We start from the raw sequence: 22199 nt of genomic DNA on the forward strand, positions 1-22199 counted from the left end.
GGGATGCAGCAAAGCGGTCCTAAAAGGGAAATTCATAGCAATACAGGCCCACCTTAACAAACAAGAAAAATCTCAAATAAGTAATCCTATACTACACCTAACAGAATTAGAAAAAGAAGAACAAGCAAAGCCCAAAGTCAGCAGAAGGAGGAAACTAATAAAAATGAGAGCCGAAATAAACGAATTGAAACAAAAGTACCCAGTACAAAGCATCAATGAAACTAAGAGTTAGTTCTTTGAGAAGATAAACAAAATTGACAAGCCCTTAGCCAGACTCACTAAGAACAAAAGAGAGGAGGCTCAAATAAATAAAAATAGAAATGAAAGAGGAGAAATTACAACAGATACCACAAAAATACTAAGGATTTTAAAAGAATATTATGAAAACTATATGCCAACAAATTGGACAATCTAGAAGAAATAGATAAACTCTTAGACTCACACAACCTCCTACAACTGAACCAAGAAGAAATAGAGAATCTGAATAGACCAATCATAAGTAAAGAGAATGAAACAGTAATCACAAAACTACCAAAAAATAAAAGTCCAGGACCAGATGGCTTCTCTGGAGAATTCTACCAAATATTTAAAGAAGATTTAATACCTATCCGTCTCAAACTATTTCAAAAAGTTGAAGAAGACAGACCACTTCCTAACACATTTTATGAGGCCAACATCACCGTGATCCCAAAGCCAGACATGGACAACACAAAGAAGGAAAATTACAGGCCAATATCACTGACGAAGATAGATGCAAAAATCCTCAACAAATATTGGCAAACTGAATACAACAATACATTAAAAGGGTCATACACCATCATCAAGTGGGATTTATACCAGGGACGGTTCAACATCCACAAATCAATCAATGTGATAGACCACATTAACAAAATGAGGAATAAAAACCATATGATACTGTCAATAGACACAGAGAAAGCATTTGACAAGATCCAACATCCATTTATGATAAAAACTCTCAACAAAATGGGTATAGAAGGAAAGTTCCTCAACATAATAAAGGCCTTTTATGACAAACCCACAGCCAACATCACACTCAATGGGGCAAAACTGAAGGCCATCCCTCTCAGAACAGGAACAAGACAAGGCTGCCCACTCTTGCCACTCTTATTCAACATAGTACTGGAGAAATTACGCAAAAAAAGAAATAAAAGGAATCCAAATAGGCAAGGAAGAAGCGAAACTTCACTGTTTGCAGATGACATGATTTTATATATAGAAAACCCTAAAGAATCCATCGGAAAACTATTAGAAATAATCAACTACTGAAAAGTTGCAGGATACAAAGTCAACCTACAAAAATCAGTTGCATTTCTATATTCGAATAAGGAACTAACAGAAAGAGAACTCAAGAATACAGTCTCATTTACAATTGCAACAAAAATAATGAAATATCTGGGAAGAAATTTAACCAAGGAGGTGAAAGACCTTTACAATGAAAACTATAAGATACTATCGAAAGAAATTGATGATGACATAAAGAAATGGAAAGATATTCCACACACATGGATTGGAAGAACAAATATAGTTAAAATGTCCGTATTACCTCAAACAATCTACAGATTCAATGCAATCCCAATCAGAATCCCAATGACATTCTTCACAGAAATAGAACAAAGAATCCTAAAATTCATATGGGGCAACAAAAGACCCTAAATAGCTAAAACAATCCTGAGAAAAAAGAACAAAGCTGGAGGCATCACAATCCCTCATTTCGAAATATACTACAAAGCTATGGTAATCAAAATAGCATGGTACTGGCACAAAAACAGACACACAGACCAATGGAACAGAATTGAAAGCCCAGAAATAAAACCACACATCTATACGGACAGCTAATCTCTGATAAAAGAGCCAAGAGCATATAATGGAAAAAGGAAAGTCTCTTCAATAAATGGTGTTGGGAAGACTGGACAGCCACCTGCAAAAGAATGAAAGCAGACTATTATCTTTTGCTATACATAAAAATTAACTCAAAATGGATCAAAGACTTGAAGGTAAGACCTGAAGCCATAAAACTATTAGAAGAAAATACAGGCAGTACACTCTCTGACATTGGTCTTAGAAGCATCTTTTGAATACCATGTCTACTTGGACAAGGAAAACAAAAGAGAAAATAAACAAGTGGGACTTCATGAGACTAATGAGCTTCTGCAAGGCAAAGGAACCCAGGAACAAAATGAAAAGACAACCCACCAACTGGGAGAAAATATTTTCAAATAATATAGCCAACAAAGGGTTAACCTCCAAAATATGTAAAGAACTCACATAACTCAACAACAAAAAACAAAAAACCTGATCCAAAAATGGGCAGAGGATATGAACAGAAATTTTTCCAAAGACGATAGACAGATGGCCAATAGGCACATGAAAAGATGTTCAACATCACTAATCATCAGGGAAATGCAAATCAAAACTACACCAAGATATCACCTTACACCTGTTAGAATAGCTAAAATCACCAAGAGAAAAAATAACAAATGTTGGAGAGGATATGGAGAAAGGGGAACCCTTGTATACTGCTTGAGGGAATGCAAACTGGTGCAGCCACTACAGAAAACAGTATGGAGATTTCTCAAAAAATTAAAAATAGAAATACCGTATGACCAGCTATCCTACCACTGTGTATCTATCCAAAGGACTTGAAATCAACAATACAAAGAGAGTTATGCACCCCTATGTTCACTGCAGCATTATTCACAATAGCCAAGATGTGGAAGCAACCCAAGTGCCCATCGACTAATGAATGGATAAAGATGATGTGGTACATGCATACAATGGAAGACCATTCAGCCATAAGAAAGACAAAAATCACCCCACTGCAACAGCATGGATGGTCTTTGAGGGTATTATGTCAAGCGAAATAAGCCAGACAGAGAAAGACAAACACTGTATGATTTTACTCATATGTGGAAGATAAACTAACACATGGATAAAGAGAATAGATTAGTGGTTACTAGAGGGGAAGGGAGTTGGGGGGTGGGCATAAGGGGTAAAGGGCACATTTATATGGTGAGTGACAAATAATAATGTACAACTGAAATTTCACAATGTTATAAACGATTATGACCTCAATAAAATTAAAACAAAAAATATACATAATAAATGCACACAGCAAATCTTTCAAACAAGGCGCTTCCCTGATCACACTAGAGGAAATTACTGTTATCAGTTTCTTGCATATCCTTTCATAATTAAACTACGCACTCAAGCAGATATGTGTATGTCTGTGTATGTATATCCTCTTACTCCATCCCTTTTGTCACTCCATGGCAACATACACACTATTCTGAACCTTGGTTTTTCACTTAGTCATATTACTTGGATATCATTTCATATGAGCACATATAAATTTATCAATCTCACTTCTTGGATAAACCATAGTTTATCTAGCTACTCTCCTCCTAATAGACATTTAAGTAGTTTCCAATCTTTTGCTGCTACAAACAATGCCGTCACAGGTATCCTCCTACGTCTTTGCGCACATGTAAAATATATGGAGGATAAATTTCTAGAAGTGAAAATGCAAAGCAGAAGAGTTTGCATTTTAAATGCTGATGGATATTGAAAACTTGTTCTAAGAGACTGAATCAATTTATATTCCTATCAATAATGTTTGAAAGTATCTTTTTCTCTATATATTTTCACCAATCCAGTACATACTATCAAACTTTTGGATATCTGCCAATTAAATGGTTAAAAAACACTATTTTGTAGCTTTAAATTGCATTTCTTTTATTATGAGCAGTGGTCAACATTTTTCATACATTTAAATTAAAAATCATTTATATTTCCTTTTCTGTGGACTTCCTGTTTATGGTCCCTGAACATTTTTTTATTAATTCATTAGTATTCTTTCTTTCATATTGACTTGTAAGAATACTATATATTAGAGAAATAAGCTCTTTGTCATTTAAATTGCAAATATAATATTTCTCCAGGTTTACTATCTTTTGACTTTATGGGGTTTTTCTTTCCCACATAGAAATGCTTAATTTTTACATAATCAAATTTATCCATATTTTCTTTCATAGCTTTTGGTTTCAAGTCATGCTTAGACAGGCCTTTCCTACTCAGATATTCAAAACTCCTCCTGTGTTTTCTTTCAGATTTTACGGTTTCAATTTCTTCATTTAAATATTTGGTCCAACTGGAATTTATTTTGGTAAAGGTGTGAGGGAATCCACTTTAATTTTTCAGATGCTTACACAGTTGTTCTATCATCATTTACTAAATAATCTATTTTTCCTTCTTATTTGAAATGCCACATTTTACTACATTCTCATGTAAACAGGGTATATTTCTAGACTTTCTATGTTGTGCCATTATTCTGTTAAGAGCCCTCTTACATAAAACAAGAAATAAAATTTTCTGGTTCAACATTACCAACTTCATGCCCAATTCATGGGCTCGGTATTGGGGATGAGATGGAGGAGGCAGCTTGTATCCACTCCGCCGGTCTGGCACAAACCTTTGCTGCACCAACTGTGCATACAGACATTTAGTGAAAGTGACCTGGACATTGGGACACAAAAATTCATGAGTCTTTTCCGGAAATTAGAAATTTGAATATCATTTCATAGTTAATAACAATAACTTCATGCACGAGCTTCATGTTCATATGAAATGAAAAGATCCAACCTATTCACTGCCTACATTTTTTAGGAATAGCTTTATTGAGATATAATTCACATACCATAAAATTTATCTTCACTGCCTACTTTTTAATTATCACTAATGGAATTTTTTATCATTAGTTACATCACACGGCAATTTTGGTGGGTAGAAAATAAAAAATAATTCTTAACTCTCTGGAAGAAATGAAATATTTTATTGTTAAGAAGGAAGTAATTCTCAAAAAGGGAAAATACAGTCAGAAATAGCTAGGAAATATTAAGATATAAAATAGAGAGTCAGGTCTCTTGAAATCTTCCTCCACTGGATGGGAGAAAAGAAAAAAGAAAAAAGTATATTAACTTGCTATAAGGAAATCTGTTATTTCCAATTTTTTCTAGTGAACAATTAAAATAAAGTTCAACTCTCTTTCCAGTAACAGAAACTAAATGACCGAGAGATGTCTTACTGATGTCATTATTCGTGTTTCAGGCAAGAATATCTTGAAAAGACGACAGGCTCGCAGGTCAACAGGGTCCCGTAGGTAAAATGCCTGGACTCCTGCAGCCACCAATCTGGGGCGCTGCTTTAGCACTGCTACAATGCCAGCTGGAAGGAAGCAGTGTGCTTGATGAAGGGAGGCTTGAATTTTTTCTGGGTATCTATGAGATATAACATAATTACTTTTATTTTATGATGTGTAAATACATACAATTCCTATACCATTTATTTTCCCCTTAACATCTTATCTTGTCTTGGCTTACGAAGAGTGAGAATGTAGAGAGTGACAAGAGAGGTGAAAATAAAGATACTGTATACACTGAAGACTGCAAGAAAGAAGAGAGTGAAAGAGAGAAAGTGGGAAGAGATGGAAAATAAAGAAAAGGGATTAAACACGGTTCAATAAAAAACACGAAAACACTAATACTTTGGAACGAAAAATAAAATCAGAGATTATTCTTCTAAAAAATGGTACAAAGTACACTGAAATAAAGCCAAAAGAGATTTTTAATATTGTTAAGACCTGAATGGTGATAAACATTTCATAGATACTCAGATTTAAATGGCTGAACTAACATGTTATTAGGCTAAAAAGGCCTTCTCTTCTAAATAGAGCCTACAGTGTTCCACATAGGTCAAAGAATTCCACAGAAAAATCCTGAGCACACTGTGCTCCCTTAGGTTTTCATTTCTAAAGATTTCAAAATTTTTATCTATGGATACAGATAATACTTAGCCACAATATCTAAGGTAAATAAATGCAAAAATACTAGATAACACTTTTGAATGAGAATTAAAAGTTACATCTGTTTATTTTAAAGTACATAAGTTTAATTTGTTAGTCAATTTCACAAAGGATGAAGAGAGAACGAGAATCAGCACTAATCAGGACCGGCCCCACAGCCTAGTGGTTAAGTTGGGTGCACTCTGCTTCAGTGGCCTGAGTTTGGTTCCCAGGCGAGGACCTACACCACTCATCAGCAGCCATGCTGTGGCGGCAATCCACATACACAATAGAGGAAAATTGGCACAGGTGTTAGCTCAGGGTGAACTTTCCTCAGCAAAAAAAAAGAAAATTAGCATTAATCTAGGTGAAAGAAATTCTACATTCAATGAAAGACTTGAGCTGCACTAAATTAAAAGGCTCCTTGACCAGCAATGAAAGTGTTACTTTTCTTACCCTCTGATGCGCCTATTCACAGCAGCTCGTATGGATTCTGAAGCTAAAATTTTTTCTGAGTGTGTTGAGATTATATTCAATGCTTGTGGGATTGTTGGGGGTGTGGTGGGCAACCAGGATGCTGCTCCAGGTTTTCTTGGTGCAGGAATAATGCACAACTCCCCATGGTGGAAAAACACCTGTAAAATGACACATTCTAATTTTCATACTAGAAACTGACAAACTCTAGGTACATATGAAAAATGCTGCAAGCTGATTTCGTCTCTGTAAATTTTCCAAACCTGGGTATACTTACCCTATTGGTACTATTATCAGGATCCAACCATTTAGGGAGAAAGTCAGCAGCTTCAATTAACAAGAATTCACCATCATTGTCTTCAATCCTAATACAAAGGAAGTTCCAATTTTGTATTCAAAAAGCACATATTTGCTAATCATCAAAACATATTTATTCTAGTACATTTTTTCCTTCATCTTAGTAAATATCTGAGTACGTACCACGTGTAGATTGCTATAATAAAGCAAAATGTTTAAGATACCATTAAGCACTGAAGGAGACTATAAGATTGTAAGGAGGAGTTGGAGGGAGATAAGGAGAGAAAATAAGTACATAAATAACAGTAGACAAAAACACGAAAATTGTACAAAGTACTATAGGGTTTCAAAAGAAAAAAAATCTCACATAGCCTAGATTAGGAAAACCTTTCTGGAGGAGGTATTATTTGGGCGTTGAAAGATAATTTTGTTTTGCCTCATTTGTATCACTTTAAAATTTAAATTTCTGAATAGGTAATACAGTTACATGGTTAAAACTTTTAAAAAATACATAAAAAGTTACACAATGAAAGTCTCCTTCCTACTTTTGTCCCTATACGCCCAACTCCTACCCTTCCACTATTATTTCTTATTATCCTTCTAGAGTTTGCTTACGCATAATCTAGCTAATAGAAATAGAAATTCTTATTTTCTCCTCTTGTCACACAAAAGTAACATAATATATATACCGTTCTAGGTTTTTTCACTTTTAATGGGTGGAGATATAGTGAGAAAAGCAGAGATGTTCTTGGGAGAGGGCGTGGCAACTTAAGGTAGATATTTGGAGAATGACACCTAGTAGAGAACAAGACTAGAAAAGCACAGTTAACTCATTTTTTGAAGAGCTTTAAATGTTGGCAAACTCAGTGAGAATGAGCTTAGTTTTATAAACAAAAAGAAGGAAAGGTTTTAGAGCAGGATAATAAAATGGTTAGAGCTCTACCTTATGAATATTAATATGGCAAAGACATAGAGGAAGACCTTTTTTCTTTTTCTATTGGTTTTCTAAAATACTGACAAGACAGAGGATGCCTATTAACCATCATTATATAAACATCAGAATCCACAGATGAAATGTATTGCCCCCTCTTTATTATCCTTGTAAAGACAGAAACTACCATTTTTGTGTTTGTTCATTTAAAATTCTATCATTTATTAAGAAATTACTGCTAATTATTTTTAGATGTGGTAACAACAGTGTTTAAAATAAGAGTTCTTATCTCTTAAGTTTACATCCTGAAGTACTTAAAAATCAAATGGCGTAGAATTGGAGATTTGCTTTAAAACAATCTTGCTGTGTGATGGGGAGTACGGGAAGGGTGGAGGTGAAATAGGAATGACCACGGCTTGGTAACTGTTGAAGCTGGATGACAGATACATGGGAGTTCATTCCCTCTACTTTTCTGTATGTTTGAAATTTCAATATAATAATAAGTTTTCAAAGTTGGTGATTTTTGCTTTTTGTTCTTCTGGGAAAGAGGCTGGGTGGGTAGAAGAAGATCAGAATTTGGGGACTGAAGGGGAAAACTAGGACATGGGGTAAATGGGTGAAATGTCCTCTACTGGCATAACTTGGTAATTACAGAGAACTATCAGTTCCCATTTTAAAAATGGAATTAGAATGCAGTGTTATCTACTTTACTTTTTACAGAATTGTTCACTGATTTCAAGAGAAAAGGAAGAAAACACAGAAGTCACTTTAAAATTTATGTCCCAAATTTGTAAAATTTCCACCAGACTACAGAAAAAAAGTTACTAAATAGATAAAAATATGGTCAGTTTCAACAGTAGAATTCCTTTAGAATTATTAAAGTAACTATAATACCTTGCTACTAACTCTGGAAATTCCTTTGTAATTTGCTTTACTACATAAACAATAAACCATTCATCCTCAATGTTATCCCCAAACTTTGTCACGCCAAACATATGAGCAGGAACATCTCCTAAAAACAAGAGAAAAGCAATCATATAACCAAATAAATTTGTCAGTGCAAATAAAAATATAAGTAATCATTCAATCAAACATTCATTGACTGCCTATGCTCCAGGTACTATACTGGGAGCTGGGGTTGCAATCCTGAACAAGATACAAGAAGCCTACTCTTGAGGAGCTGAGGGTCTAGACAACAGGAGATAGACAACCAAGCCATCTCAAAACAAGATGATGAACAGAGGCATGCATGCATTGAGGGCTATGTGAGCATAAAGGATGTGATATCTGAACTATGCTCATCTGGAGGAACGATCAGAAGTAGGCTTTCCAGAAAGAGAGAACAGCAAAGGCAAAGGGGCATAACACACAATGGAGTGTTCTGGGAATATTAGGAAGGTAGATATAGATGGAGCAGAAATTTTCAAACAAGTGCATTATCCAAAAATATGTAGACTTAAACAACACACTCTTAAACAACCAATGGATCAAAAAAGGAATCACAAGGGGAAATAAAAAATATCTTGAGACAAATGAAAACAAAAACACAACATACTGAAACTTATGGGATGCAGCAAAAGCAGTACTAAGAGGAAGTTTATAACTATAAAAGATCTCAAATCAACAACCTAACTTTAAACCTTAAGGAATTAGAAAAAGAAATAATAAACTAAACCAAAGCTAGCAGAAGGAAGGAAATAATGAAGAGTAGAGCAGAGATAAATGAAATAGAGAATAGAAAAACATCAATTAAACTGAGTTGGTTTGTTTATAAAATCAACAAAACTGACAAAACATTAGTTAGATTAAAAGAAAAAAGAGAGAGAGGATTAAAATAACTAAGATCAGAAATGAAAGGGGATATTACAACCTATGCCACAGAAATAAAAAAACACTGTAAGGGAACACTATGAGCAATTGTACACCAACAGATTGGATGACCTGGAAGCAATGGGTCAATTCCTAGAAACACACAACGTTATCAGGACTGGATTGTGAAGAAATAGAAAATCTGAACAGATCCTTAACTTGCAGGAAATTGAATTAGTAATCAAAGACTTCCCAACAAAGAAAAGCCCAAGGCCAGATTAGTTTACTGGAGAATTCTACCAAACATTTAAAGAAGAATTAAAATCCATCCTCCTCAAACTCTTACAAAAAATTGAAGAGGAGGGAATACACTTAAACTCATTTTATGAGGCCAGCACCTAACACTAAAGCCAGACAAAGACAATACAAGAAAACTATAGACCAATACCCTTGATTAATATTGATACAGAAATCCTTTACAAAATACTAGCAAACTAAATTCAACAACACATTAAAAGGATTGTACACCATGGCCAAGTGGGATTTATTCCTGGAATGCACAGATGGTTTGACACACGAAAATCCATCAATATAATACCCCACATTAATAGAATGAAGATCAAACAAGTGCATTGTGGAGTGTTTCAAGAGATGCCACGGCAAAGAAAAAACACAAGTGGGAAGACCAGCCCAACCAACTCTTCTTCTCCCACCCCAGATCTCCCAAGTTTTTTCAACTAGAGAAGGTCCAATTAAGAGTGTCTATTTTTATCTACCTTATGTATTAAACTTCAATTTGAACTTCATCCGGAGGCAATGGGGAACTGTTAAAGGATAGTAGGCAGGAGAGTGAAGTGACTGAATTTGTACTTTACAAAGGTAACTGGCAACAGTGTGAGAAACTGGAGACAGTGGAACCGGAAAGGTTAGTTAGGGGGCTACTGTAGTCTTTCAGGTGAAGAGATAAAGAGGGCCTAGACTATAGCCAAACAGATGTAGAGAAGGGGCATATTTTAGGAGTAACCACACTAGGATTTAGTGCCTGACTGAACATGGTGAGGTGAAGAGTTGTGTATCATTTTGAATTACTAACAAGCTTGGATAACTACGTGGATAGCAATGCCATTAAGGAAAATGAGAAAACACTGGACAAAAATGAATTTCTAGAAAAAAGATAAGGAGTTGGTTTTGGATGTGCTGTGCTAATGTGACAGTGTTCTTGCCACTAAATATCACGTTTCAGTGAGCAGGAGCTCAATAAAATTAACAGTAGGGAACACATTTGGCAACTGCTAGCCAAAAGATAACAAATAAGAACTAGATTGAGAGCCAGATTGATGGTATCACAAGATGTCAGACTCCTGATCTGAAACAAGACCCCACACAAGTCACTGCAAGAGTTGGGCCTTGGTCACCCATCCATGATTCATTTTAGTAAAACTATAAGAAATGATAGGACAAAGTGCCATATTTGGCCAGAGGTTAGATCTCAAGCACCAACAACACAGGGAAGCAGTGAAGAAACCTCAAAATGCTTCTGAGTGACAAATAATGGTCATAAAGACCAATTATTTCTCTTTATAAGTCAGGAAGAGCTATTCTCAGAACCCCACCAAACAACTATATGAAACAAGGCAGCCTACTACACACATTATCAAGAGTGAGGAATACAGAGTAACAGCTAAAGGAACTATGGTTAAGGAAGCCAGATGCCTGAATCTCTTTAGTATAGATACCTAGATAGATCATAGCACAGCAAAGCAATTAAAGTTCAAAAGAATAGCCAGGTTTTAATAATGTTGAGAACATACACTAAGGCAATGACTATTAGTTTTCATCAATATGAACTGAAAAAATTCTTTTTCAAGTTTAAGGGCTTAACCGAATATAGGCAAGCATCACTAATCTAAAAAGTTCAGGATTTAAATCTCCTGAAAACAGTGAATGAACTATGGACTATTATGATCACTGTTGTCAGAAGGACATTGAAAGTCACACATATCAAATCAAAATAAGTAAAAGAGCCTTACTTTTCCCAGGTTTATATTTGAGATTGAAAGACTGATTCTGCCAGATATAGGGGACCAGCACAGGTGCAAACTGGATCATTATCCTCTCAATATACTTTTGAAGAATCTCTTTGTGTTTTTCTGGATCTCTTGGTTCATCTGGTATCAGGAACAGGCAGTACTTCACAGTGTCTTCCACTATAGCAAGCTTCTTATTTTCCTCCATCCTTCTTTGAAAACTACATTTAAAGTTTCAATAATATAAACCATATAAAATAATGCAGAAGAAAAATCTCATTCCCTGAACTATTCTAGTCAATTCCATTAACATTGTTTTTCAAAATTTAGTTACCACATACCATCATCATGATTTTTGCCTTGAACACGTACCAAGTATAGTAACATTTATTTTATATATATATATATATATATATATATTTTTTTTTTTTGGTGAGCAAGATTGGCCCTGAGCTAACATCTTTGCCAATCTTCCTCTATTTTGTATGTAGGTTGCTGCCACAGCTTCATGGCTTCATGAATGGTGTAGGTCTGAACCCGGGATGTGAACCCATGAACCCCAGGCTGCTGAAGAGGAGCACGCAAACTTTACTACTACACCAGCAGGCTGGCCCCTATCTAATATTCTTTTAATGGCATTTTTATACTTAAAATTATGTTCTTTATACTTAAAATTATGTTAAAGGAACTTTTGATATAATGCAGTGAATGGAAATCTAGTATCACATTCCCAATTAAGTAATAAGTATGCAAGAATAAATTAAAAATGCTTGCCCTTGTATTAGCAGTGGTGTGTGTAACACACTTTGAGAAACACTGCAGTAACGTCATCTGTTTAAATACCGTCAAGAGTCCCAGGTCTAATGAGTTGTGTCACTTTGGGCATTTCACTTTCTCTTTCTGGTGCTTTTTCCTTAATTGCAGAATGAGAGTGTTACTGTATCATCTCTAAAATCCTTCCCTAGTTTAAATTTTTATTATTTAAACCCTCTTAAGAGCAATCTCCCTTACTCTGCAGAAGTTAAACCTCTGCTTTTTATGAACATTGTATGGGATAGAGGAACTCAAAACTACAAAACATTCATGTCCTATCATCTCACCCCGAAATAATCTGCCATAGCTCTAGGTCCTATAACTATCTGTCCTAAATTTGTCCCCTTTTCAGGTCTCGGGGGTATAGCTTTGGTATATTAAGAGGTGGTAGATATGTCTTTATTTTCTAAGGGTTTTCTCTTACAAACAAAAGTACTAGCTTACTGTTGCTGCCAGATGAAGCTTAGTGCATAAAGGCCCTGCACTGGATGGTCCACTGTAAGGCAGCAATTCGATTTTATGCTTACTCTGTTTTCTAACGGACTAATAGAATGAGGTTGAGAGGAACCTGCATCTTCTATCTAGACACCCACCACAGTCTGTCCAAACCATCATTTGACCTTTCAAACGAGAAGGACAGATAATAATCCTACCCACCCGCACCCCAGAATGCCAAGCACACCTTAGTACGAAGAATTTAGTGTCAGAACTGGAAGGGACTTTGAGATCCTCGGGCTAACTCCTCACTGTATAGATGAGAGAGCCAGGAGCACAGAAAGAGAAGCCACTGAGCAGCAGAGGCCTGACTTGGAGTCTAGTGCTCTTCACTCAGACCAGTCTCCCTCCTTCCTTTCGGACAAAATGAAACCAATCTGCTCACGGTTCTACGGCCTCTTTGGCACGTCTCTGCTGCGGCACGTTTCTTCAGCCGCCCTCCCACCGCGTGAGCTGGTCAGGAGCTGCCGGCAGCCTCCAAAGCCTGGCCCACGCTTGGTCCGGAAGCCTCTCTGGGACCCGAGGCCAGCGGAGGTTCTGAAAGCCAGAAAACTGCTCTGCCCCGGAACGCCCAGCGTCACCACCGCTGAGCGTCGGCGGGAGCTTTAGGTGGATGCCCCAGTGCCTTCGTCACTTCCGCTCCCGCGGGGAAGCAGGGAGGGCGGAGGACTGGAGAGGTGGGGGACGCTTGGGTAGGGTGGCGATTCGGAGTTTAGGCGACGGGGCGTGGCGGGGCCGGAAGGTGGCGGGAGGGGGCCGGGCCGGAGCCTGCGGGAGGGCCAGGCCCGGTGGCCCCCACCCTGGCGTGCCCGCCCCAGCCACGGCTAAGGAGGAAGCGGAGGATGGTCTCCAGATACACTCGGAAGGCGGTGCCACAGAGTTTGGAGCTGTGAGTGGACTGCTCAGCAACCCCAGCTGGGGCCGGGGGAGGCCAAGGCGGACCACAGGCGCTCTAGGGACCCACTCTGACCAGTCCCTCGCTCTTTTCCTTTCCCAGGGCAGGGGAAAGAAAATTTTCTTCAGAATTCACTCCTTCCAGCCTTGCTGGACGCTGCCGCCTCTATCTCCATCTCTAGCTGAGGGCATGTCACCTTGTTATCCCAGGACTTGGCCCTGTTGGGCTCCACTTCCTGAACGGAGGGACTGGGTCTTCTCGGGCATTTATAGTTTCCCCAGTGCTTCATGCCCCATTGTCGAAGGCTATTGAAGACTCCAGAAGGTATTAATAGCTGACTAAGTGCTGTCGTCAAGTTGAATAGACCTAGTGCCAGGCACCGTGCAAAGCTGCTTACAAGCGTTAGCCCACTTAATCGTGTTGACAAGGATACCAGATAGGGACTGTTATTTTGCACATTCTACAGATAGAGATCCCAGGTTTAAAGGTTGTAGCATACCATAGATTACACGGTCAGAAAGTGGTGGAGCTGAAGTACAAACCTGATGTCTATCTGATTTCTGAAGCCTGTGGTCATAACCTTTGCACTACTGCCTCCCCACCTCTGTAATTAAGCATCAGAATCATTAAGGATAAGTTTTGCTTTTGAGATTTTAGAATCTTTAGAGAGATGGCTTAAAGACGCACCTCTTACCCTAGTGAGGTGTTGTAATTTAGCAATTATGTATGTTTATTAATAATATAATATATTTGTAATATATAATTATAATTACACAATTATAATAATGTAATATTTAAATTATAGTAATGTAATAATTATAATAATGTATGTTTATTAATACTTTACACTTTCAAAAAGACTTACACATCTTGATCCTTGTAACAACTCTGTAAGATGGGTATGATTATCTTCAGTTTTTCAGAAAATGAAGTATCAGAAAGGTTACACATTTTAAGATTATATAACTAATATGTTTTTGAGCTTGGACTTTTTAATCCCAAATACCCATCATTTTTTTCTCCCTTGAGCTTTGTAATTTTAGTAACCATACGTTTGTTAATTAAATATTAACTGGTTATAAGAAGCATGGTAGTTTTAGTCACGGTTGGGTTTCTGGCTAGACTTTTTTCTAGCCACGTGACATTTAGGCAAATTACTGAATCTTTGAGGCTTTGTTTCTGTAATATAGAAATAAGACTTATTTAGAAGCATATCTAAAGCAGTAGCACAGGGCTTGACACAAAGTACATCCTCAGTAAACGGTCATTTCCTTTTCCCTTTCCACCTTTACTTGGTACAATAGCCATACAAAGAAAATCAGTCTATGGTCTCTCCTTGCCTTTTAGAAGCTTATTATCTAGTAAGTAATAGGATATCTACACAGTAGCCATTCAGATAATAAGCTTTTTAGGAACTAGGAAGAAGAAACTCATTTACCAACAAAGTGCACAGGGCTTAACTAAAAATCTGCTTTTATAATTAATTCTGACCATTCTGAAAATTAAAAAATATATATTTCATGGGAAAAAATTCTTAATAGGAACTAATTGGGCCGGAATTATTGACCCAGTATAGTTATGTTCCTTGTTCTCTATTGTTGATTTAATACTCCCTAAAGATAACTCTCCCAAAAGGTGATTCTCTAGATGAGTCAGGATGATGTGAATAATGAAGATAATGAAGATTATATGCATCTTAATGACAGTTAATTAAAAGCAATTTTTACTTTAGGTGTTATAATGATAATTTGTTTTGAAGAAATAGCTTTAGTTTTCTCCCTAATAGTTTCAAAGTATAGACATTGAAAAAAGTTTGGGAAACAGTGATTTTCAACATACAGCTTAACATTTTTTAATGATAAATTTCAAACATAAATGTGCAGTGAATAATATACTGAACCACTCATCACTCATATTCAACAGTTGTCAAAATTTTAATATATTTGCTTCATCTATTGTCTTTATCTTTTTTCAGCCTCTTTGTCTGTCATCTGTGAAATAAGGAAGCAAAATCCCAGACACTATCATTTCACCCCTATATACTTCATTAGGCATCTCTAAAAATTATAGACATTTTCTTATGTAGCCACAATGCTGTGATCAAATTTAATATTTCTTTGGTGTTATCTAATTATCACTTCATGATCAGATTTCTCTGACAGACTAAATCTGTCTTAAGTTTCTACTTTGTAGCTGGAATCTGCATTTCTGATTTCCACTACTGTCTCGAAGACAAGCTTTTGGTTATAGGATCATTGAATGAGAGAGGTACAAATAACTGCACAAATCCATCCCCACCATTGAGAAATAATTTAAAGTACAAGCTCCCCTTTAAAGGCCCTTAGCTTTATCTTGATGTACAAAATGATATAATTCACTAAAATCTCAAACTACCCGTTTGCTCTGAGAGGCCTCGGAGCCAGACTACTTGAATTTGAATCCTGGCTCCATTACCTACTAAGCCATATGACCTTAAGTAACCTGCTTAAGTAATCCGTCTATGCCTCACTTTCTTTTCCTGTGAAATAAGAGTATTAGAGATTTATAATATGCATTTGCATATTAAAGGAGCTGGGAAGACCTCTTGTAAAGAAACCTGTGTAACTTTGTTTAACCTGTCAAGTTTCCAAAATTTATTTGACTACAGAATTTTGTGGGGAAAGAAATGTAGATGTAGATGATTAGGATTAGAATATATAATAATTGACCCCATAGTTTATTCTAGTGCACATGTTGAACTCTCTAGAGCAGCACTGTCCAATAGAAATATAATACAAGCCACATATGTAATTTTAAATTTTCAAGTAGTCACATTAAGTAAATAGTAGAGAGAGTTATCCCTGATGGCCTAATAGTTAAAGTTCAGCATGCTCCACTTTGGCAGCCTGGGTTCGGTTCTGAGCATGGAACCACACCACCCATCTGTCAGTGGCCATGCTGTGGTGGCAGCTCACATAGAAGAACTAGAAGGACTTATGACTAGGGTATACAACCATGCACTGGGGCTTTGGGGAAGGAAAAAAAAAGAGATTGGCAACAGATGTTAGGGTGAATCTTTCCCTGCAAAGAAAAAAAGAAACACACTCTCTTACTCTATCTTAAAAAAAAAAATAGAAACAGGTGAAATTATTTTTTTTACCTTTTTATTTTGAAATAATTATAGGCTCACAGGAAGTTACAAAAATAGTACATAGAGTCCCATGAACCCTTCGCCCAGCTTCCTCCAATGATGACAACTTACGTAGCTAAAGTATAATTTCAAAGCCAAAAAACAAATGGTACAATACTGTTAATTAGACTATAAACCTCATTCAGTTTTCACCAGTATTCGTATCCACTCCTTTGTGTGTGGATGTGTGTACATAGTTCTATGCAATTTGGTCTCCTTTATAGGTTTGTGTAACCACCAGTACAATCAAGATAGAGAGCTGTTTCATCACTACCAAGGAACGTCCCTGTGTAACCCTCACATCCACTCACTCCTTTGTCCATCCCTTGGTAACCACTAATCTTTTCTCCACCTCTATAGTTTTGTCATTTGTGAATGTTATATAAATAGAATCATATAGTATGTAACCTTTTGAGATTAGCTTTTTTTACTAACCATGATGCCCTTGAAATCCATCCAAGATGTTGCATGTATCAATAGTACACTCTTTTCACTGCTGAACCATATTTCGTTGTGTGGATATTAGCAGATTTTAACCATTCACCCATCAAAGGACATTTCAGTTATTTCCAGTTTTTTCCAATTATAAACAAAGCTGCTGTGAACATGTGAGTATAGATTTTTGTGTGAACAGAAGTTTCATTTCCCTGGGATGAGTGCCCAAGAGTGCAACAGCTAGATCTTATGGTAAATGCATGTGTTTAGTTTTATAAGAAAACATGACGCTGTTCCAGAGTGGCTGTACTGGTTTACATTCCCACCAGCAGTGTATGAGACATCCAGTTTCTCCACATCCTCACCTGCATTTAGTGTTTTTACTCTATTTTATTTTAGCTATTCTAATAGGTGTCTTGTTATAACTTATATTTCAACTTGCAGAGAAATTAATTTTAAGAATATATTTTGTTTAACCCAGTATATGTAAAATATTTTAACATGTAATCAAGGTAAAATAATGATATATTGTACATTCTTGTACTGAGACCTCGAAATTGTGTGTTTTTCGCTTAAAGTGAATCTCATTTCCAACCAACCTCATTTTAACTGCTAGTGGCTGGTGGCTACCATATTGGACAGTGCAATTCCAGAGCAGTAATTAGTAGGTGACTAACTTGTACATCAAATTACTGAAAAGTATATATTTTTTCTTTACAGGAAATATAATTTTGTTTTTATCTTTCACAGGAAAGGAATAACGAAATATGCTCTTAATCATCATCCCCTTCCAGAGCAGCTGGATGAAGTTTCCTCTACCAATGACAGCCATGGAAAAGACACATGTTCCCAAAGGTAATAACACAAATTGTACTTGTTTGCTTATTATATCTGATAACAGCAAGTTTTATTTTTTGGTTTAGGATTGGTATCAAGTCATGTGCTAATGAAACAAAGCAAGAATTTTTATCATGTTTTCAGTACCATTCAACTTTCATTCTGGAACAGCTAATGGAAACAACATCATACTTCTTTTTAAAACCTTTGAAAAGTAGTATTATGAAGTAGTTAAAAGCATAGACTCAGGAGGAGTCCGACAGATCTGATTTTTAATCCTGGTTTTGCCACTTATTAGCTGAGTAACACTGGGGAAGTTACTTATCTGATAATAGTATCTCTTCAAGGATTGGTGAATATAAATAAGATAAAGTATGTAAAACATGGCACAATGCTTGGCATGTAGTCAATGCTGAGTAAATATTAGCTGTACTTACTATTTTAAGAAATAGAACAGAGGAGACTATAGCTGCACAGAGGGTTCTGAGAAGCAATGTGGTATCCTAGAAAAACCATAGTCATAAAACCTAGTACTAAATCTCAGATTCTTTGTCTTTGAGATGAGGTTAATTGAGTTCTACATTACCAGGTCATTGGGAGGATAAAATAGGATTACTATCTGTAAAAGTGCTTGGTAAACTGTAAAAGGGCCCTAGAAGTTCAGATACTGCTATTAATATTTCTCAAGTGTCTTTAGTTGTCAAGGGTAGATGCTATAAGTGGAATGTTAAAGTATTCATTGTAAATTATGACTAGAATTATTTAGAATGGCTAACATCAATTCTATAGGAATTAGGTAGGATTTTTCTTTCATGCTCAGACTTCAAGTTCTTCATTTATTTTTGCCTCTGTGGATATATTTGTGCACTTACTTATCACCTAATAAATTACTGAGTAATTAATGCTGCAGAAACTTGAAGAAATATAAGAATTTTTCTGTTTTCTTTCTTCCTTCCAAATTGTGCATTTAGTGAGTCCGACATCACACTAGAATCACCTTTTACATCTGCTGACACTGGGAATTCAAGGTCTGCTTTTCCAAGTTATACAGGCACAGGGATCTCTACTGAAGGCAGCTCGGACTTCTCCTGGGGATATGGTGTGAGTTGTATGTTATCAGTCTGATGAAATGGTTGGGAGACTATTTTGGGAGTTAGGGTTTGTCAGTTTTGTCAGTATATTTCATTCCTTCATTCTCCTACACTCCTTACATTTTAATACTTAAATTTACCACACTTTATAATAATTGTAAAGAAGCATCAGTCTTCACCCTCTTTCACTATTTGCTTTGTTTTATGGATACAGTAGTTGATCCTTAGAGATGCTTGGTGTTTGACTTAAACAGTTGCAAGTTAGTATGGACCTAGCCCTTGAATCTACTCCTTTTGCTATGCTTAGTCCACTGATGTGTCTCTCCACCACTAATGTTACCTCGTTGTTTAAATTTTTTTTTTTAAAGATTGGCACCTGAGCTAACATCTGTTACCAGTCTTCCTTTTTTTTCTCTTCTCCACCCCCCCCCCCCCCCCCCCCCGCCCAGTACATAGTTGTATATTCCAATTCTAAGTCCTTCTGGCTCTGCTATGTGGGACACCACCTCAGCATGGCTTGCCGAGTGGTACTAGGTCCATGCCCGGGATCCAAACCAGCGAAACCCTGGGCCACCGAAGTGGAGTGCGCAAACTTAACCACTTGGTGACAGGGCCGGCCCCCAAAAAGTTTTTGAAAGTTTATTATTAAGTTTATAGCCTGCAAGAATGTTTATGATATATTGTTAAATGAAAAAATGCAGGTTAAAAATAATATGTATAGTGTGGTTCTAATTTTATTTTACAAACTTTTGTGCTTATATATAGTAGGAAAAAATGACTAAAGATATTTACCCAAAATGTTAGTCAGTCGTTATTAATTGGCTGTTGAGATAATGAGATTTATTTATTTATTCATTCATTCATTTATTCACTTATTTATGGCTATCTCCCATTATAAAATATTATTTTTAAAAGACTAGCAACTTTAAAAGAAATTTTATGCTTATTTATTGCCTTGGTGCAATAGGTGTTTTTCTGTGTGCTCTTTCAATGTGTATTTAATTTGGTCTAGCTATAATCATGGTGTACATACAATATTATGCTCAATTTTTTCATTGAATGTTATTTTGTGAGCACTTTTCCACAATACTCACTTTATATAATGTTGTTGTTAGCAACCTGCTTTTTTAACAAAAACCTGCTAATTGTTAAAACCTATTATTAGCACCATTAGTTATTTTCCAGTCATTTTAATTTGGATGTATGTGTACCTTCCTTACATTGTTGTGCGAAATATGTGCATCCTATTTTGTGGTCTGCTTTTTCATTCTCTATTATTTCATACAGACATTTTCTTTTACTACTTCCATACCTGTCAACTTGAATAGTTATATGTAGTTATATTTCCTGGTTTTAATATATCATAAATAGAGCTTTCCCTTATTATCTGATACTTGGGTTTTCAGTTTTCCTTCATTCATTCAAAAATATTTATTGAACACATTTGTTGTCAGATACTGTACTGGGGCATATGAAGTGAGTGCAACTTACATGATTCAATAGTCTAATGAGGGAGACTGACAAAAGCAAATAAACAAAATAACTACAAAAGGCAGTAAGTGCTCTAAGGAAGATGACAAAGTGCTGAAATAGAACATTATAAGGGGAATTCACTTTAGATAGGGTTATCAGGTAGGGTAGATCTGAGACTTGAAGATTGAAGAGTTAACTACATGAAGAGTGAGGAAAAGAGCTTTCCAGACAGGTAAGTGGCAGCATACGCAAAGCCCTAAGGAGGAAAAGAGCTTTATGTGTCCAAAGGAAAGTGTTTGGTGTGTTCTTAGAACTAAAAAAAGGTCAAGATAGTTGGAGGATGGTATACTAGGGGAGAAAAGCACAAATGAGATTGGAGAGGTAGGCAGGACTAGATCACATAAGGCATTGTAGGCCATGGTAAAGAATTTAAATTTTATCCTAAGGGGATGAATGAGTTAATTTGATGGCTGATTGTGAGGTTTTAGTGTACTGACTGTATATTTCCATCATTTGTCTCTATATTGTAATTAGTATCTCTTTATAAGTTAGGAATGTCATACAAATATTTCCCATTCCCTTGCTTTCCTTTTGGTATTTATTTTGTAACATTTTTTTTAATATTAAAATACAATTATATCACTGTTGACCTTCATTTCTTTACTAGTCAGGATTCTATCTTTAGAAAAATGGAATAATATTTTTCTTCAGAGCTTTTTAATAGAATTTTGCAAGTTTAAGCTTTTTAACTCACCAGACTTTTTAATAATATATGGTGTGAGGTATGAATTAAGTTCTTACGCTGTTGAACCTATTTTGTTTGAACCATTTTTCTATATTTGACTTATATCATATGGTTTTCATGATATTTTGAAAATATTTAGGGCAAATCTACCAGTTTGTGTCCTCTTTACTCTTTCAGATAAATTTTATTTTCACTTGTATCAAATTTTATAAAGTATTCATCAGGGATTTAATTGATAGTGCATTATAACTTTATATTAAATTAGGGAAGGTGTAGAAAGAACTAAAATTTATTGAATATTTGTAGATGCCAGGCACTGTGCTAAGTACTTTCTATACACATTTCAATCATTTGTCATCTTAACTGAACTTAGTATTCTAGCTAGAAATATATTTCTTTTATATAGATATTCCTTTAGTCTTCTTTATCATTTTATTATTTACTTTGAGTAAATCTCTTGTTGTAAGTTACAATTCATATTAAAATTGAATTTAGCATTTAATTGTTCATTTTACTTACTTGTGAACAGTCTTAGTGTTTTTGAGCTGTCACTGGTATATAGGAATACACTTTTCCCCCCAATTTAATTAATGGCCTACTGCTTTGATGAATATATTTTTTATTCATAATCATTCTGGAGTTTATATTCTTAGGTTTATTTATTTTAAAGTAATATTTTAAAATTCAAAGTTAATATAATGATGTGAAGAAAGACTTTCCTTTTTTATTCTATTATTTAAAAATTTTATAGCTACCCCAATTCTGTTCTATTTTAGTTTTATATGGTTTGATTTTTTTTTCAATAAGCAAGTAAGGTATCTTCTAGGAGTACGAAGATGGATATCTGCAAA

The 22199-nt window shown here is 35.7% G+C and overlaps 2 protein-coding genes across 9 annotated transcripts in view; one reads left to right on the plus strand and one right to left on the minus strand.

The window, feature by feature from the left end:
* ECD (ecdysoneless cell cycle regulator) overlaps window positions 1–13393 on the minus strand; it is a 28114-nt gene extending 14721 nt beyond the window's left edge. Inside the window, exons 1-7 of one of the 4 annotated variants that reach the window (XM_001503827.6) lie at window positions 12891–13393; window positions 11399–11616; window positions 8454–8571; window positions 6609–6696; window positions 6314–6492; window positions 5102–5294; window positions 4405–4533 (exon numbers count right to left, since the gene is read on the minus strand). In XM_001503827.6, the coding sequence (XP_001503877.1) occupies window positions 4405–4533; window positions 5102–5294; window positions 6314–6492; window positions 6609–6696; window positions 8454–8571; window positions 11399–11603 (912 nt within the window). In that variant the 5' untranslated portion in view covers window positions 11604–11616; window positions 12891–13393. The remainder of the gene's footprint in view (window positions 1–4404; window positions 4534–5101; window positions 5295–6313; window positions 6493–6608; window positions 6697–8453; window positions 8572–11398; window positions 11617–12890) is intronic. The other 3 variants (XM_014733034.3, XM_005602464.4, XM_070227362.1) reach the window with 3 other exon arrangements.
* A 60-nt stretch (window positions 13394–13453) lies between these two features.
* Window positions 13454–22199, plus strand: part of FAM149B1 (family with sequence similarity 149 member B1) — a 67145-nt gene continuing 58399 nt past the window's right edge. For 2 of the 5 annotated variants that reach the window (XM_001502897.5, XM_005602465.4), the window contains exons 1-3: window positions 13460–13592; window positions 17953–18057; window positions 19011–19140. In XM_001502897.5, coding sequence (XP_001502947.1) covers window positions 13546–13592; window positions 17953–18057; window positions 19011–19140 — 282 coding nt within the window. In that variant the 5' untranslated portion in view covers window positions 13460–13545. Of the gene's footprint in view, window positions 13593–13700; window positions 13923–17952; window positions 18058–19010; window positions 19141–22199 lie in introns of those variants that run through there. The other 3 variants (XM_070227388.1, XM_023644927.2, XM_070227377.1) reach the window with 3 other exon arrangements.

Source organism: Equus caballus, chromosome 1 (assembly GCF_041296265.1).
Source record: "Equus caballus isolate H_3958 breed thoroughbred chromosome 1, TB-T2T, whole genome shotgun sequence".
Lineage (NCBI taxonomy): Eukaryota > Metazoa > Chordata > Mammalia > Perissodactyla > Equidae > Equus > Equus caballus.